General features: G+C 42.3%; 1 protein-coding gene across 1 annotated transcript; it reads left to right on the forward strand.

The window, feature by feature from the left end:
• Window positions 1-4,451: 4,451 nt before the first annotated feature.
• Window positions 4,452-9,490, forward strand: sox18 (SRY-box transcription factor 18). The gene is made up of 2 exons (XM_082518680.1): window positions 4,452-5,216; window positions 5,909-9,490. The coding sequence occupies exons 1-2, from the start codon at window positions 4,844-4,846 to the stop codon at window positions 7,225-7,227; spliced, it is 1,692 nt and encodes a 563-aa protein (XP_082374806.1). The 5' UTR covers window positions 4,452-4,843; the 3' UTR covers window positions 7,228-9,490.
• Window positions 9,491-19,716: the final 10,226 nt, after the last annotated feature.

Below are 19,716 nucleotides of genomic sequence, written 5' to 3' on the forward strand. Positions count from 1 at the left end.
AACTGAAGAAGTCTTTTGGATTAGATGTAAAATGTACTCAAAAAACTTAAGTCTAGTCATGTTCCTCTGAGCTCTTAGGACGAAACAGCAGGTAAGGAATAGACTTGTAGTCAAGACCACCTAAACCAAAACCAAGACAATACCAAGATCAGAGTGTATCGAGACCAAGACAAGACCAAAACCAATACAGACTGAGTCAAGACCGAGACAAAAAAGTCTTTAAGCTGCAGCCAGATGCTGCTTCGTTTACTGGTGTCAGGCATATTTATGTGTTTTTGCTTTCGCACAGCCCTCACTGCTGTCTACTGTCTCACTCATTCACTGAGAGGACAGACGCACGCTCCACTTGATTGTCGCGTCTCTCACTCTCTCCGTTTTTCACATAATGATATTATCCTATATCCTCGCACGTGATTGGCCACAATATGGAGGGATTGGAGCATAGCTGAGCCACTGTGTGAGAGCTGAGCAGCAAAAGGAAATTAAGTGAGGAGCCGGCTCTTCTGATTCACTACAAAGCTCTCTCTAAGCACGGCTCTTAGAGCTGACGCTTTTGCGCATGACACTTCATATGGGAAAAAATATACAACACTTGTGCAGGACACCTTAAACTAGTTTTTTAATTAAGCAGCAAGGCAGAACAAAGTCGGGCTGTATCAAGACACACGGACTAAACCCAAATTCAACCAGACCCAGAACTGATCCGGAATTAAAACAGGACTACAACAGTTTAAAATCAGGACTACTTAGGACGTAACCAAGACAGAACCAGAATCAAAACTAGATGATAGTAGCACTAAAAATCATCATAGACCTGCACTACACTCATTTCTTAATTCTACCAAAGTCCACTATTTAGATTCAGAAATGTTTATATAATTATTTATCCTTGTTGTGCAAACAAGCCTGCAAAACTTAATAACTATAGAATTTGAAAAGTAACAAACGGTATCTAAAAAGATACACTAGGTACTGGATACATGTAATGATGAGTTTTGACAAACAACCATGTGACTAACAGGTGTGTCTCACCTGCTCTTGTTCCTTCTCTGTTCCTCTCTCTCTCTCTATGCTCCTCTCTCTCCCTCTGTTCCTCTCTCTCTCTGTTCCTCTCTCTCTCTCTGTTCCTCTCTCTCTCTCTGTTCCTCTCTCTCTCTCTATGCTCCTCTCTCTCCCTCTGTTCCTCTCTCTCTCTGTTCCTCTCTCTCTCTCTGTTCCTCTCTCTCTGTTCCTCTCTCTCTCTCTGTTCCTCTCTCTCCCTCTGTTCCTCTCTCTCTCTCTCTGCTCCCGCTCTCTTCCTCTGTTCCTCTCTCTCTGCTCCCTCTCTCTCCCTCTGTTCCTCTCTCTCTCTCTCTCTGCTCCTCTCTCTCCTTCTCTGTTCCTCTCTCTCTGCTCCCTCTCTCTCCCTCTGTTCCTCTCTCTCTCTCTCTCTGCTCCTCTCTCTCCTTCTCTGTTCCTCTCTCTCTGCTCCCTCTCTCTCCCTCTGTTCCTCTCTCTCTGCTCCCTCTCTCTCCCTCTGTTCCTCTCTTTCTCTCTCTCTGCTCCTCTCTCTCCTTCTCTGTTCCTCTCTCTCTGCTCCCTCTCTCTCCCTCTGTTCCTCTCTCTCTCTCTCTCTGCTCCTCTCTCTCCTTCTCTGTTCCTCTCTCTCTGCTCCCTCTCTCTCCCTCTGTTCTCTCTCTCTCTCTCTCTGCTCCTCTCTCCCTCTGTGCTCCTCTCTCTCCCTCTGCTCCTCTCTCTCTATGCTCCTCTCTCTCCCTCTGTTCCTCTCTCTCTTTGCTCCTCTCTCTCCCTCTGCTCCTCTCTCCCTCTGCTCCTCTCTCTCCCTCTGTTCCTCTCTCTCTTTGCTCCTCTCTCTCTATGCTCCTCTCTCTCTCTGCTCCCTCTCTCTCCCTCTGTTCCTCTCTCTCTCTCTCTCTGCTCCTCTCTCTCCCTCTGTTCCCTTCTCTCTTTCTGCTCCTCTCTCTCCGTCTGTTCCTCTCTCTCTCTCTCTGCTCCTCTCTCTCCTTCTCTGTTCCTCTCTCTCTCTCTGTCTGCTCCTCTCTCCCTCTGCTCCTCTCTCTCTATGCTCCTCTCTCTCCTTCTGCTCCTCTCTCTCTCTCTGTCTGCTCCTCTCTCTCCCTCTGCTCCTCTCTCTCTATGCTCCTCTCTCTCCCTCCGGTTCCTCTCTCTCTCTCTCTATGCTCCTCTCTCTCCCTCTGCTCCTCTCTCACTCTCTGCTCCTCTCTCTCTCTATGCTCCTCTCTCTCCTTCTGCTCCTCTCCCTCTCTGTTCCTCTCTCTCCCTCCGGTTCCTCTCTCTCTCTCTCCCTCTCTGCTCCTCTCTCTCCCTCTGTTCCTCTCTCCCTCTGCTCCTCTCTCTCTCTATGCTCCTCTCTCTCCCTCTGCTCCTCTCCCTCTCTGTTCCTCTCTCTCCCTCCGGTTCCTCTCTCTCTCTCTCCCTCTCTGCTCCTCTCTCTCCCTCTGTTCCTCTCTCCCTCTGCTCCTCTCTCTCTCTATGCTCCTCTCTCTCCCTCTGCTCCTCTCTCTCTATGCTCCTCTCTCTCCCTCCGGTTCCTCTCTCTCTCTCTCTCTCTGCTCCTCTCTCTCTCCCTCTCTCTCTCTCTGTCTGCTCCTCTCTCTCCCTCTGTTCCCCACTGTCTCTCTCTGTTCCTCAACAGGGCATAACATGAATCCTACTGCAAGATAAAATATCTGAAGAAGGTCCTGAGGTGCACGAGAAGATTATCTTGAATGTGATATTGATTTAAATAACAGATTTTCTTTTTAGTTGTGTTTTAGTGAAAACATGAAACAAACTTGTGGTGGTAGTTTTGGTCCTTTACCAACGTGTTTAAGGTTTTGTTCTGACCATTTTATACTATTTAGCATCTTTCTGACTTTGATGGAGAAGCAACATTAAAATGGTTGATAAATGCATTCCAGTAATAAACAACAATAAAACTCACAGCGTCTTTGGTACCACTCAGTTAACCGGGAGTGGATTGCAGCAGCTGCAGGAACCTCTGGATTATTGGCTAGATTAGCACTTTGAGTCAAATGCTGCTGCTTCAAGCCCTCGGCTGAGTATTGCAGGACAAAACTGTAACATTTTACACACACACACACACACACACACACACACACACACACACACACACACACAGTAGTAAGTGGGAGTAGTTCCTGGTTGGTTGAGCAGGAGGCTCAGAGACGCCACTACAGTCTCCCATGGAGCTGGGCGTGGGGGAGAAAGTGGTGTGTGTGTGTGTGTGTGTGTGTGTGTGGGTGGGTGGGTGGGTGGGTGTGTAGGGGGCCGTTAGATTGTGGCGGGTGGAGGGGAGGGGGTGTCCTTGGCAGACAGACAAACAGTTTGATTGGTACGAGCATCGCTCTGTCCATTGTTTGTTCATTCTGTTTCTTCATTAGTTCAAATGTTTCACCCAGCTCAGGACAGAACACAACACGTGTTTAAATAAATGTGCTCATCCTTTTTCGGCTTTGTCAAACTTTCAATTTGTGAAGACAAAGGTGGAGAAAATGTTCCGTGTTTTACAAACCTGACGTTTTAAACTAAATTTTGGCCACATTTCATTCATTTTTACAAGAAAACGTATTATAATTCTGTTCTCTTTAAAATTCCATTCTTTTTATTAAAATATCAAAGTCTATTCTTTTTTCTCAAAATTTCAGCTGAATGCCTTTTCAAAATGTTATAAATTAAACAGCAGTTGCCTCACAGCACTTTGTATTATAAGCTAAAAACCTTTCAATAAAACAGAGAAGCTAAATAAATGATGTAATTAATGTCTTTATTGAGTGAGCACTTTAACACCCTGAAGTTCACACTGATTTGAAATGTTGCTGCATCCCTAAGACATCAGATTGCTGGGTTACAAAACCTCATGTTAGACCCCCTTCCATAGTGACCCATCCTAGACCTGAGCCCCTTCCTCCTCCTCCTCCTCCTCCTCAGTGAGTTGTTGTTAAGTTCAGCCACTAATCGTTCTGGTTGGGACTGTGGTTGGCTGCCTTGCCGCTGTCCTGCCCTCAAAGACACACACACACACACACACACACACACACACACACACTCTAAATGTGTGTAATCATGTTTTGTCTCCTTTGTTGGCAAACTTAATTATAAATGTGTCATCTCATTTATGGTATTTGTGTTTCACTACTTCTGTGTGTGTGTTTGACAAAGAAGCTTCTCAGTTCTCAGTGAAGAACAATGGAACCTCTCTGATTACATCTCCCTGTACAGACAGACAGGGTGTGTGCGTGTGTGCGTTCAGTGGGAGGAAAGGGTGGCAGTTGTAGAGATTGAAGGGAGGGTGGGGGGGAAAGTTTGGACCTCCCCTCTCCGTGTTGTCTCTCAAACAGCCTGGTGGTTCGTCATTGGTTAAATCCTCAAGCCTGTATTTATGCGATTGGTCAGGGCGGGGTATATATACACAGCATGGGTCGGTCAGATCTGGCCACAGGTTTCCAAACTTTCAAAGTGAGCAGACAGCGAGGGAGACGGTGTGTCGGAGGGCCCGAGTGACAGAGTGAAATCAAACTGTGGACAAACCGCAGAAGCAAACAGAAAACCTAGAGTGGACAAAGAAAGCAGCAGAGTCACTGCGGATCGTTTTCAGGGGAAATCCTGCACCACAACGGGTTTGTTTTCTATTCTTGTCTCCCCCTCCTCTCACATCTCGATGCTTTGCTTTGGTATTTGTGCTCTGAGACCAAATTCCTCTGATGCTTCTCTCCTCTGTCGGCTGAAGTATTTTCAGTTTCAGTTTTTGTCCAGAACTTTGCAGACCAACAAACTGAGACAGACATTTGCAGAATTTGACCTGGACTAAACCTTTTCTGGGATGAATTTAACCAAGCCTAGCCTTTCTAGAGTCAGCCAGGTGTCTCTTGGGGGCCCCTGGACTTCAAGGACCCCGAGTCCTGCTTCTGAAATGGGTTTTGAACAGAAGCTCTCTGAGGATTGCAGTTCTCCAGACAGAACTGGGAATATGAGGAGAGGGGAACCAAGGATGTGTTTGACGCACGGTTCAGGGGGACAGAGTCCTGATCTGAACCGGGCTGGAGGCATGTCAGCGGGTGATGGGAAAGCTGCAGGGGCTGAGCAGAGGATTCGCAGGCCAATGAATGCCTTCATGGTCTGGGCTAAAGATGAGAGGAAGCGGCTGGCCCTGCAGAACCCGGACCTACACAACGCTGTGCTCAGCAAGATGCTCGGTAAGACAAACAAAGAGACCAACTCAGTGGAGAGCCAAAGATCTGATCTTTGTAGTCATCAATTTCAGTAAAAGCACCAAAGTGAGGAGTCGTCGTATTGGAAATTTAAATATCTGACCACTTTCATTTTAGCAGTTTTCAGTGTGACACACCAGAAAGATCATCAAACACAGACCATAAATAGCCTCATTTCTGTTCAGGACAAATTAAAAGTCTGATTCCTCAGCTCTACATTACCAAGCCAATATGTATGTTGCTGCATCTGGGCTAATTGCACATGCCATGTTTGCCTCTAAACTCTTTACTGTGAGTTTACTTCAAATGCTGTTAAAATAACCTCCCAAGTAGCTCTTGACATCCATCAGTGTGTAAGACACATCTCCAAAAACAGGACGAACTGAGAGTCAAAGCACTTCATGCATGTCACAGGACATTAAGGTCCTTCTTTGAATGCCTACACGTAGCTGTAGATGGAGCTGCTCAAGGCTGTCAGTGCTGTAGAGTATTTTGACATGTTATAGGCCGAGCAGTAAATAATAAAATGATCTATCAGACTGATTGTAATCTGTTTGACAGTGAGTTGCAAAATGAATTTGAACAGCAGTGCTGTTCTTATATGCCCCCTTTCTCTCATCTAAGAAGACCAAAATATGGTTGAAATTTTTAAAAATATTTAACTCCTCTTCTTGCAGGTCAGTCGTGGAAGGCCCTGAGCGCTGTAGAGAAGCGACCATTCGTAGAGGAAGCAGAGCGTCTTCGTGTCCAACACCTCCAGGATCACCCAAACTACAAGTACCGACCTCGCCGCAAAAAAACCACCAAGAAGCTTAAACGTGTAGAACCCGGGCTTCTGCTGCACAGCTTAGCCCAGGGTGGGGCACCAGGCTTGGGTTTAGGACCTGGTGTCAGTCCTTTGGGTGCAGAAAATGTTACTGGAGGTTCTGCTTACGGGCATCCAGGTGTCCAGCCTCCACATCATCACTCTCATCACCTGCTTCCATCTCTGGGCCATTTCAGGGACCTCCAGGCCTCAGGACACTCAGAGCTAGAAAGCTATGGCTTGCCCACTCCAGAAATGTCCCCACTGGACATTCTGGAAGATGGAGCTGGGGAATCTGTATTTTTCCCCCAACATATGCAGGAGGAGGGAGGGATGGGAGTTTGGAGTGGGTACCAACACCACCTTCACCATCATAATCAGCATTACACCCACCACTACAACAACCACAGCCACCACAGCTCCATACACGGCCAGGGTTCAGGAATGACTTTAAGCACCAGAATGACTTCTGCTGAATCAAATATGATGTCGAGCATGAGCTCTGTCACTTCACTCAGCTCCAAGCTAAATCTCACGCATGTTTCTGGTCACCAGGTCACTTTAAGAAGTCCCGTAAAGTGCCCGCCACCACTGCCGGATCCTTCCTCCCCAGTTTCATATCACCAGCCCTGCAACAGCCTCTCTGAGCCAATAAAATGCCACCAGCCCCCACTGAGCTCTGCTCCTGTTGGTTATTTCAGTCAGCTATATGGAAACGGCACCCCTAAAGCTCCTCATTTCACTTCTTCTCATCTGGGGCAGCTTTCACCTCCTCCTGAAACGACTTCTTCCTGCTCAACCTCATCCATTCCCCCTCCATCCACTTTCCCTCCCTCTGTGAATTTGGATAATTCAAATCTGGATTCCTCTGGCCAGCTGGGGGCTTCGTCTGCTGAATTTTGGGCTGAAGTGGACAGGCATGAATTTGACCAGTATGTAAATGTTCGGAGAAATCGAGATGAGGCTTATGGATTGGGCGGGGAATGTGGTGGTGTGTCCAAGGTTGTGGGTGGCCGTAGTAGCAGTATTGCTGGAAGTAGCAATAATAGTATTGTTAGTAGTGCAGTTAATAGGGATGTTGGTGGTGTGGTGGGTGGCGTTGGTGGGTGTGATGATGGAAGCAGCCCTCTTATATCTGCTCTGTCTGATGCAAGCAGCGCTGTCTATTACAGCACCTGTATCACTGGATAAATACTCTGAAATGTATGATGAGACAACATACAAAGGAAGTATACTGGAAAAACTATTTGGGTCATACTTTATTCAAAGCATTTCAAAGAGCCCTTCACTAGCTTTCAAATCTTTAGGTTTCAGGAACCCTTATGTGTGTTGACATGCCTTTAAGTACCACATGTTCAATGTTCAGTTATTTTAGTTCTTGGTATGTTGTAGAAAAGAAAGCATTTGAAATCAGGAAAATAATCTCAGTTGGGCTTCACAACAATTTCTGTCATATTTTTTGTTGATTGGGAACATGAAAAATTAGCTCAGTGAAACACTTCCAAGATTCATTTACAGTATTTTTCTTAGTGTTGTTGGGAAAGTTAGGGGCAAACACCAACATGTCAGATATCTGTCTAACCTATCAGAATGTTTCACTTTTCAGGCCGTTGTATGTTCCCTGTCGGGAAACATCCCTGTCAGACTCTACTGACATACATGGGTGTGTGCTGATTCCAAGAACACTCTTTCTAACTAGCTTCTCTGATATATCTTTAACTGGGGTTAGTTTAAAACTTTAGCACTGTCTATTTCTGATCACAGGTCATGATTGTATTCACGGCCTTTGCAAGTAATCAGCTCTATTCATACAAAGCAACCTCACACAAACAGATGTTGGAGATCAGTCGCACAGTCATGAACTTTGGGAACATTGGTTTGATGTAGATGTTTACTGTATACTTTTGAAGATGCTATGCTTCTTGACAGGATGTGAAGGAGAAAGTGAAACTATGAAATGTTCTCTATGCACTGGGTTTGATGTCTTGTTTCATATATAGAAGTAAAAATACTCATAATTTGAAATATGTTTTTGTGACTGTTTGTCTTGTTTTTTTCTGTCTTCTTTACTGAATCTTATTTTTCTTAAAGGAAAAAAAGAAATTATATTTTCTTGCTGAGAGTTTGATGAGTTGATTGATAGAATTCTAATATTCATGTGTTCAGTGCTGGAGTTAATTAGCCCAGCTAAGCATAAGAACAAGAAAGCGTTGTGTTCGTCAGAAAGTGTGATAAATATATTTATTCTGTTACATGCGTCTGATCTGGGGTTGTTGGTTTTTTTTAATTTAAACTATGAAAAGAACTATAAAATGTTAATGTAATGTATCATAGGGCATCTGCTTGTCATATATTTTCCCCTGTCCCTGCCTGACACCCTCTGTTCCTCTTCCTATCATGTTCTTACCTAGCAGGGCTTGCTCTGTTTTATTTGTGTGTTTTTTCTGTTTTGAAGCAAAGAGAAATCTTTGTTATGTAATATTTCATGTATAAATCGAATAATTGCTCATGTAAAGGTGCCGGCAGATCTTTTGGTGAGTTCAGTTTTTTCCCACTCAGAGCCGTTGCAAACCTGACACAAAGAGATGATGCATGTGTGAACTGTGTAACCTTCATTTCAAAAGTGTTGGAGAAGTGCTTTTCCACTGAACTTTGTTTGCCATTCATCTATTATGAACTTATAAAGTGATGATGTCCTATAGATGTTACGTTTTGCTAAATGAGTAACTTATCCTGCCAACATTTAAATGAACATAAATTAGTGGTTTTGTTCCTACTGAGAAAATGAAAAATCATCACCCACTCTGTATGTTTACATAGCATCGTTTTGTATACAGTGGAAACAAAAACCAGAAGTCTCTTCTCAAAGGGCTCACATCTGTTCTGCATCAGTCCTAAAGACAATGCCGTTTTTTCTTTTCTCTACATGAAACTGAAGGACAGCGTCAAGGATATGTACAGTGAAAACAGTTAAATTCACCACACTGATCCCTATGGCCTTTTCCAAATATTTTCTATTAGAGGATAAGCCCCAAGGAAGCTAAATATTAAAAAATAAAATAATAAAAGCCGTGTACATCTGCATTTGACATTCTTTCGTGTTGACACCAAACAGAGCTGTGTTTCCATTTTAATTTACTGTGACACACAAAGACATCAGAGAGACGGGCGTTTTTTGGAGCCGTGCAGTAACTCTGGGGCTTTTGGTAATAATTATCTCAAGGAAAAAAAGAAACACCCAAGATTTTTGGGATTAATACAAAACACATTTTCTCAGCAGACACATAACAAAAAATTAAAACCAGGATTTTCCCACCACTGTCACTGTGCCTGACAGCGAGCGTAGAAAAGGGTTTTGTTTGTGTTTATGTATTTGAAAAATGTGCAATGGGTGTAAACAGATCTGTTAAGTCTTTTAATATAATGTCACAAAATAAACACTTCCAAGTTTGCACTCTGGACATTTACAGGTTTTTCTCTGTGGCTAAAGCTGGCTGGATTAATTCTTTGGAAACTTAGTATTTTGAATTTTTGGTCAACTTTTTGCTCCTGCATATCAAAAAAGACAAAAAACAGCACAATTGGTGCGTCTTCTGTGTTTTCAGTGCATTTACATAGTTTGAGACAAAGAGTCACGTCTGTGTTTTCCTGTGTGATCAGCTTTGATTCTGTCCTCTCTAGGTTTCGTTAAGACATTAGAAAATATTGGCTTGGCACAACAGTTTCCCCTTGAACAAAACCACAAACAAAACTTTCAGAACAAGGAAAAGCTGTTTTCTTTGTTTCAGACTTCTTTTACTCCCCCCCAGCACCTCACTCACTGTCATCTTCTCTCATTTCACTTCTCTCTGTCTCAGCTTTTATTCTTTGCAATCTTTTGTCACCTTTCCCCTTCTTTTTTGTTTCTCACCATTTTTATTCATTCTGTGGCGTCTTTTTGCTCCTTCATGCCATCTCTTGCTGTTTAGTACTCCTTGCTTTCGTCTTATGAGTGCATTTGTTTCTATTTTCCATCTAGTGTTGCTTTTGTCTATCTTTCTAAACAGTCCCCGTATTTTATCGCTTCTTTTCCTTTTATCCTTACATGTGCATGTCCTCAGTCATTCCTTAAATTATTTTTACTTTTAGATGTATTTAATATTTAGGTCATACAGTCGAGTAAATGTGCTAAAACTTTGTTCTGATCTATTCTTCCTTTTCCCCCTTTTTTTCCCATCCTTCCTTTTTTGTCGTTTTTCTTCCTTCTCACAATTCTTTCACATATTCTTTATATTTTGTAAAAAAAATCATAATATCTTCTTTTATATTTTTTATTAAGTGTTTAATTGGCTGCTCTCCTTTCTTTCTCGCCCTTCAGGCATCCCTGTATGACCCACTATTTGCCCTGTTCTTCTTTCTCCTCACTCTGTTATTAACATTTCCATGAGAGTCATTTATCCTCTGGTTGGAGAGCAGAGAGCTATAACGTAACTGGGCTGTAAAAACCAAAGTTGCATGTGGTAAGTGTGTGTATGTTTTCCTACCCCAGGTCAAGTATTCAGTAAATGTGTGTCAGTGGTGCTCGCTGAGGTAACTGACAGGAATGTTAGCAGCAAGAAGGAAACACTACGGAAGTTTGAGATGTTCGGAAAGGGAGTATGAAGAGAGAGAGAGAGGAAGAGTTGTATATTTTTGTGACAACACCTCACCCGGCAGCGCGATAGGCTGAATGGAAAAGATAACACGAGGCTGAATTCCCTTTTAGACTGCTGGAAAGCGCCACATAGGAGGTGTGTATGTGGTGTGAGTGTGTGTCTGGCTGTAGTTACATGCTTACATATTACAGATTTGGTGTGCTGAACCAGCACAGAGCGCCAAGATAACTATAAACATGTTTCACAATTTATAAAATATAAATTAAATAAAGAGAAAGTAAATACATGTTTTAAAAGAAATGGCATATTTGGAGAATACTGTGAAAAAGTCTTTGGCAGTAAAAATATTAAAAATCAATGAGAAGGAGGGAGGTGCTGAGGCAAAAAGTGGAAACACAGACACGGGAAAAATCAAAGAATCCGAAAACTGGGAGTAAAAGTAAACGAAAGAAGGAATCTGTGGATTACACACTTCAGAGAGACAAGGCAGAAGAAGAGGGAGAGGGATTTTCCCATCTGTTTCTGTGGTGTTTTATTGGCCACATGTGGTTATACTGTCAGATCAGTCACCACAACTACACACACTGCATGTGTGTGTGTGATCTGAAATGACAGTGTGTGTTTGTAAGTTTCTTTGTTCAAACTATGTTGTTGTGAAGAAGTTTGTGCTGTGTTAAATAGGAATTAATAACATAAAATCTGGAGACTCAGTCGTGTGTGTCTGTACTTTATGTGCACATGTGTGTTTTTGATCTCTTTAAACTTTTGAATTCATCAAACTTTGGATTTCTCAAAGAGTTATCAAAGAGTTTGTATTTGATGTGTGGAGCTGAAAGCAGCACGCCCCCGTAACAGTAACATGATGTCTGCAGTGCTGAGCTTTGGGGATCCATTCATCTGTGACAGTCCTAACCGCCGTATTACAGTTTCACCATCATGACTAAAGTTCTTACTCAGAATTAGGACGATGGCCACCACTGTTATAGGAATGTATTCACTGCACTGAACTATCATCATCTCAATGTAGCCATCAGATTCTTATCATACAGTATTTTGTAATTTTCTTTTTGAGTTAGAAACAAATACATTAAAAAATTAGTTGCACTTTAGTTTTTTCACCATAATTTCATTTTAATTTAACTATAATGGATGGTAAAATTCAAACTTGCTTTTGTTCACTCCATAGTAATAATTTGAGATTCCCATCCTTCCGTCTGTTTTCCGCTGCTTTCCCAGGCCAGGCCTCTTTTCTAGCGCTCGCTGGGCTCATGTAATCTCTTCAGCATGTCCTGGTGTCATGGTCCGCGGATCGGTGTCTGAGGAGCGGTGGGGATGCCCACGCCTAAGGGTGTGGCTGTGGCCTTCACACCTGCACCCCATTCCAGGCGATCAGCACGGCCAGCTGCTCCATGCCAATCCGTTAGTCACCATTCAGTGGTAACTTGGCCCCTCGCGAAGGTTGATGTGGAATTTCTGGTTTCTATGAACTGTGTTAATCCTGTTACTGTGTGCTCAGGTTATTGTCCAGGGTGTTCAAGTCTTCACCTGCCTGCCCTCCCGCCCGCTTGGAGTTCAGATAAACCACCTGTCATCATCCTCTCCGTCTCCGTGGAATCCTCTACCGCGGACACTCTCCCCTCCCTCCTGCTAGGATATGCCCGAAACACCTGAGCTATTGGGCATCCAGGAGACATCAACTAGCTCCTTTCAGTTTGGAGCAGCAGTGGCTCTACTCTGAGCCTCTCACCCTATGGGGGTGTCCAAATTCATGGGCTGCATCCTCCTGAGGACGCATTTGTAGACCGATTACGTCACAACGACGCGACTAAGGCTGTCCAAATTTGTAGACTCCTCCTAATGCAGCCGACAAATGCGTCCTCCTTTTCCCCTAATTTGAAGGATGGGTTGGATGTATCCTTTGTGGTCCAACCTATCCCAGAATTCATAGCGCGGCCCAGCCAACTCCAGTTTCCAACAATGGTGGCCGCTACTCAGTTTGAATATTACTCTTATTAATCTTTCTGGGTCACAAAATAAACTTCTAAATAAATATCTGCTCGGTTTATCAAGACATCAGATGTTTGCAAAAGTGCTCCGATGTTTTCAGAGAAGTCTGTTACCCACCAGCTCGATAGCTTACTGGGAGCTCGAGGGTCACTCGAGCCGGCGAGAGCAGCGGACTCCCGGCTTCATCGTTTTCAAACCTCCCCGCGGTCTTTCGCTACTAAACATGATATATATGTCACTTAGATAACTTAAAAATGTTACTGTTTGGCTTTTTTCAGTGTTTTATTTGTTCCTGAGTAAATCGGTTTGGCTGAGATTAAAGTTATTAGATTAGATTAAATAAAACATTATTAATCCATCGGGTGGGTTCCTCCGGGGTTTTCACGCAGCTGAATAAATGTCAAACAGAAAACTGATTAAACAGAAGTGTGAGATGGTCGAGAATTTACACCAGTATCCTGTTAGATTCTAGATAGCAAAGAGCAGACGGCTGAGTTTATTAAACTCCACCGAGACAGCGTTGACGCAGATCTGAAGGTTAGACCGTCCCATTTCACAGCCTCGTACTTCTGACCTACTCGGCCTTCGAAGGACCCTAACCCACATAGACCACGAAGGACAGGTCCTCAGGAGAACACAGCCTATGAATTTGGACACCCCTTATCTCTAGAGGAGAGCCCAGCGACCATTTGATTTCTTGTTTCTCTCCTTTTTTACGCTTGGTATCTTTGATCTTATTTTTTCAGTCACCAATTCCAACCCCAAACTCACCTGTGAAAACACAGAGACCGATCCATACTTTTTATGGTAGTGTTCACAGGGACACAAAAACTGCAGTTATAGAATCACCAGGTTTGAAAAGTTTCATTAATTCATTTACGATAAAGAGTAGATTCGTCTGTCACTACACACAGTCAAACTTAACATGAACGTCGTTTCTCCACACCTTTGGTGCTGCAGGAGCTCCCACATTTCTTTATTGAGAGAACAAAGGTGGCTTCTGAACAATACAATACAAACAGCCTGCTGCACTGAGCCTAACATCACTGTAATGATGTCATGATGAGGTGTGTGCGTATGTGCTTTCTCTCTGCTGCAGGATATCAGGCTCTCTCTTAAAGACCCCACAACTTCCTGTTTCCTGCTTCTGTAGGAAGTAGCCCTGCAGTCACGTCCTGTGTGAGGAACTGCTGGAGAAGCAGTTTTCTGCAGGAACAGCTTTCCGAGGCTATGAGGACACAAACAGTCTATGTCCAACAGGAGCATTGAAAGAAACCTTCAAGCACTTTTACAGATTGAGGAGAAAGAAAGCTTTTAAAGTTCAGAACATGGAAGAAGTTCATGAGTGAGATCCCAAGAACAGTAAGGATCACTCTAGCGTCTGTGTCAAACATTTTCCTATTAGGGAGGAAACTGAATTGTTTTTGTGGGCTGTAACCTGGTGACAGCTCTTCTATTTCCACAGCTCACAGGAAACAAAGCATGACCTTTGACACCAGGGTCTAACTGACAGGGATTTATTTAGTATTTTTCTGTGCACCTCTTCCTCATCTTGGATTCCCTTTAATCTTTATTTTCATATCTTACTCTTCTTATCCTTTCTGCTTGTCCTTTGTCTTCTTCATCTATTCTCTCCAGGCTCATTTGTTATTCTCTTGTTTTTGCAGTAATCGCTCACTCCCTTTCTGCTACCTTATTATAGTGCAAAGACACAACATGATGGTTGAGGAGAGATGGCTAGTATGCAGTCTCTGCTCAGAAGCATCTGTAGTGTTTAGTTTAGTTAGACATGTGAAAAGTTTTTTTTCCCCTCCTCCTTCTCCTCCCTCAGTGGGAGCCAAGGTGTGGGTGTCAAACCTCTGAGGTCAGCTGGTTTGGTGGCCTTGGCTTTGAACGCCTTGTGGGTTCAGATCCTGGACAGGCTTAACCGCTAAACTGGACCGAACCTATTTATCACTATGGAAACGGTCACAGCAGCCAATCATAAAGCCAGAATCTGAGTCAACATAAAATCTAGAGAAAAGCTTGTGTTTTATTCTATTCTGGTCATTTATCTAAATCTGTTTCTGTTCTTGTGTAAACATCTGTGGCTCGTCTGAGATCAGCATTTTATTTTGAAACAGAAAAACAGCAAAACTCCCTGTAACCTATAACCTGATGTGAAAGTAACACGCAAATAAAAGCGTGGAAAAGGTGTGTGTTCCTTCCATCAGTGATGTGCTAGTTTATGTAACGTAGGAATTTAATTTAATTCAATTCCGTTTTATTCATACAGCGCCAAATCACAACAACAGTTGCCTCAAGGCGCTTTATATTGTAAGGTAGACCCTACAATAATACATACAGAGAAAACCAAACAATCATATGACCCCCTATGAGCAAGCACTTTGGCGACAGTGGGAAGGAAAAACTCCCTTTTAACAGGAAGAAACCTCCGGCAGAACTAGGCTCAGGGAGGGGCGGGGCCATCTGCTGCGACCGGTTGGGTGAGAGAAGGAAGACAGGATAGAAGATGTGCTGTGGAAGAGAGACAGAGGTTAACCCTTTCATGCATGAATTAGGACAACCTCAATCTGGAATCTGAAATATTTTTAATTCATGTTTAGGCATGAAAAAAAGATTTTTGAACTTAATTTCTTTAAACATGTACTTTTCAAAGAGTTTTTTACATGTCCACTTAGGTAGACAATTGATGTGTATGGAGTGACACAAGTATACCTCTGACACTGACACAAATGCAAGAAAACAGCCAGTGAATAGCTGTCCACTATAGTGACCACTATGCGTAATAACAAGTATGATCCAATGCAGAGAGTGTTAACACATAGTGAGTGAGAAAAGTGACTGAAGAAGAATGGGAACAATTTTAAATGACAGTCTCACAAGGATGATCACAAAAATTCATGTCCAGTGGAAAACATCAACAACATTACGCAAGACGTCTGCATAAAAATACAAATCTGGTTACATTTGAACAATATGTCACATAAATGTTATTTAATGTTATCTGTCATTGTTGATATGAAAAACCTTTATTCACAAAATAATACTTTTGCTGACTTACAATTGGTGTAAGAAGGGTCATATAAATTTAATTATTGTACCAAAAATCTATTATTGAAACCGCACTGAGGTATTTTTCTCATTATTATTATTATTATTTTGTTATCTCAATTCAAGGCCATTATTTGCTTTCATTTGCTTATTGTCCTCGTCTTCTTCTGTGTCTACTTAGAAAACTGTTAACACCAAAGACTGAACAGTTAAAGAGCCAAAGACAGTGGGAAAAGCTACATGAAAATGGCCAAAATGAAAGAGCATGTGTGAGAACAGATGAAGACATTTTTAGGGACTGAAGGCTCTCATACATCTATTTTTTTTTCACCCATGACAAAAAGTAGCCAGGCTATTTGGGGATAAATGTCTCCAAAACTTTCAGTTATAATTGAGCCTATTTATCTTTCTGGCTCCCCTGGTTTTCCTAAACCTAGATGCATGTCTAAACACCGGGTTTATGAAAGCAGCGTTGATGTGGAAATCTCCTAAAATTAAATGGAATTTCAGCCCATTTTTATATATTTGTCTGTTGTTGGTTTTGTCCGCAGTGCTGTCACTATAACAGGCACTGACGCCGCGTGGGAGTGTGTGTGTGTGTGTGTGTGTGTGTGTGTGTGTGTGTGTGTGTGTCGTGGTGACCCAGTGTGACGCCGTAGTAAGCACTGCACATGGCTGCCAGCAGACAGACAGAAAAGAAGTGTGGGAAAGAAAAGACAAAATTATGTAGGGAAAGTATTGGAGAAAATGGGCTGAGAGGAGAAAGATGTTTATTACTTCCAAGCTTGGACTACTGTAATTCATTATTATCACTGTTGCCTAAGACCTCCCTTCATTGGCTTCCTGTTGAATCCAGAATTCAAAATCCTGCTCCTCACATACAAGGTCTTAGATAATCAGGCCCCATCTTATCTTAATGACCTTGTAGTACCATATCACCCTATTAGAGCACTTTGCTCTCACACTGCAGGTCTACTTGTTGTTCCTAGAGTATTTAAAAGTAGAATGGGAGGCAGAGCCTTCAGTTTTCAGGCCCCTCTTCTGTGGAGCCAGATTACAGTTTTGTCATGGTCCTGGGTCGGTGTCCCAGTGTTTTGTGTATTGCTATTTAAGGATTTCTTTGTGGTTTGAGATTTTTAGTGTTTATCTCTACTTTTAAGATTAGGCTTCAAACTTTCATATAATGAGGCCTGGGTTAAGGATGCCTTGTTGATGCCAGAGATCAGCAGAGAATGGCCACTGCTTCAAGTGATAGGAAAGCTAAACTTAAATAATCAATCAGTACAACTAAAGTATGAGAAAAAGCATCTGTGAACACAGAACATGTCAAACACTGAAGTGGATATTCAACAGCAGCAGATGACCAAAAGCAAGTGCACTGAGGTACAGAGATGAGTCCACTGTCAGAGGCCATAAGAAGATCATTTGTAACCTTCACTAAAGCTGTTTCTGTGCTGTGCTGAGCCTTGAAACCTGACTTAAACTCTTCAAATAAACCATTCCTCTGCAGATGATCTGTTAGCTGTTTGACAACTACTCTTTCAAGGACTTTAGATATGAAAGGAAGGTTGGAGATTGGCCTATAATTAGCTAAGACTGCTGGGTCTAGAGATGGCTTTTTGAGTAAAGGTTTAACTACAGCTAGCTTGAAGGCCTGTGGTACATAGCCGATCATTAGAGATAGGCTGATCATATTTAAGATCGAAGAATTAATTAATGGCAGGACTTCTTTGAGCAAGTTTGTAGGAATGGGGTCTAAAAGACACGTTGATGGTTTGGAGGAAGTAATTATTGAAGTTAACTCAGAAAGATCAATTAGAGAAAAAGAGTCTAACTTAACATCAATGGTACTAAGAGTAGCTGTAGATAATATTACATCTGTGGGATGATTACTGGTAATTTTTTCTCTAATGATAAAAATTTTATCTGTGAAGAAGTTCATGAAGTCATTACTAGTTAACGTTAAAGGGATTGTTGGCTCAAAAGAGCTCTGACTGTTTGTCAGCCTGGCTACAGAGCTGAAGAGAAACCTGGGGTTGTTCTTATTTTCTTCAATCAGTGATGAGTAGTAAGATGTTCTGGCTTTGCGGAGGGCTTTCTTATAAAGCAGCAAACTATTTCTCCAGGCTAAATGACGATCCTCTAAATTTGTGACACGCCATTTCCTCTCCAGATTACGAGTCATCTGCTTTAGGGTACGTGTTTGAGAATTATACCATGGAGTCAGGTACTTCTGATTAGAGACCTTAGTTTTCACAGGAGCTACAGTATCCAGAGTCGTACGTAGTGAGGAGGTGAAATTATTAACAAGATAATCGACCTCTGTTGGGGTAGCGTTCAGATAGCTGCTCTGCTCTGTGTTGGTACAGGGCATTGAAGATGATAACAGTGGGTGGATTATATTCTTAAACTTAGTTACAGCGCTTTCAGAAAGACATCTACTTTGATAAAGTCTACTCTCCACCGCTGTGTAATCAATTATTGTAAATGTAAATGTTATCAGGAAATGATCAGACAGGAGAGGGTTTTCAGGAAACACTGTTAAATGTTCAGTTTCTATGCCATAGGTTAAAACAAGATCTAGAGTGTGATTAAAGTGGTGGGTGGGTTCTTTTACATTTTGAGAGAAACCAATTGAGTCTAATAACAAATTAAATGCCATGTTGAGGCTGTCATTTTTAGCATCTACATGGATGTTAAAATCACCCACAATAATTATTTTATCTGAGCTCAGAACTAAATTAGATATAAAGTCTGAGAAATCAGAGAGAAACTCTGTGTAAGGCCCAGGTGGACGATAGATGATAACAAGTAAGACTGGTTTCTGAGTTTCACAGCTGGGGTGGACGAGGCTGAGCATCAGGCTTCCAAATGAATTAAAAGTCTGTCTTGGTCTTTCATTAATTAATAGGCTGGTGTGAAAAATTGCTGCCACACCGCCCCCTCGGCCTGTGCTTCGAGGTTTCTGGCAGTTAGAATGACTCGGGGGTGTTGATTCATTTAAACTAACATAATCATCCGGCTGCAACCAGGTTTCTGTAAGGCAGAGCAAATCTATTTGTTGATCAATTATTGAGTCATGTACTAACCGAGACATGGAGGACAGAGACCTAATATTTAATAATCCACATTTCACTGTTTTACTCTTTAGTTCAGATGTGCATACTGTATTGTTCTTTAAGATTCCAGCGGTCCCAGATCCAGCTGTACACACTGGAATACTCTCCCATGTTGCTTGTCTGTGTTTTATTGTGTTATGGTGTGGTATCTGTGCATTCCTGGATTATCCTTTTGTGTTACACATCTCACTGTTTTTTTGTCCCTTGCTACCTAGCCTGACATGTCGCCCCAATGTGATGTTTGTGTATTGTATGTACGGTTGCCAAGGTCTGTCATCTCGGTTGTGGGCAATTGCAACTGACAAATAAAGGCTCTCTCATCTCATCATCTTTTTGCTGGTTTTAAGTTTGTTTTTTCTCTATGGCTAAATTACCTCCTCAGCATATCTTGAAGTTCTGCAGAGGCCTGGTAATGAACTAATCATTTGATTCAGGTGTGTTTACCCAGGGTGATATCTAAAACCTGCAGGACACTGGCCCTCGAGTCCTGGAGTTGGACACCCCTGCCGTAGGTTATATACAGAGCTGTTAGTGTTGTCATTATGTTGAAGATTGTGCAACTGCATAGAGGTAATTTGGGATAAAAATCATTAATTCCTTCCAACTGGAATATCCAAATCCGTAATCTGTTGTACAGCATCCAAATACTCAATATTCCAACTATTGAATATATAACTGGAAAGGAAAATGCTTATTAACTTGTAAAGTGAAACCATGATGCATTTAAGGTAACCCCTTTTCATTTTTATTTAAGAAGAGAATTTGTTCCACTGTGCAATGATTGAGTCTGTTTGTTTTATTGGAGATAATTTCTCATGCCTTTTAAGAAAATCCTCTCAAATGGAACAGAAGAGGCTGGAGCGCAC

This window comes from Aulonocara stuartgranti (assembly GCF_965226115.1).
Source record: "Aulonocara stuartgranti genome assembly, chromosome: 20".
NCBI lineage: Eukaryota > Metazoa > Chordata > Actinopteri > Cichliformes > Cichlidae > Aulonocara > Aulonocara stuartgranti.

Coding starts and splice junctions, on each gene's coding strand:
- sox18 (XM_082518680.1), top strand. CDS start 4,844: ATGAATTTAACCAAGCCTAGCCTTTCTAGAGTCAGCCAGGTGTCTCTT. Junction 5,217..5,908: donor TGTGCTCAGCAAGATGCTCG/GTAAGACAAACA, acceptor CTCTTCTTGCAG/GTCAGTCGTGGAAGGCCCTG.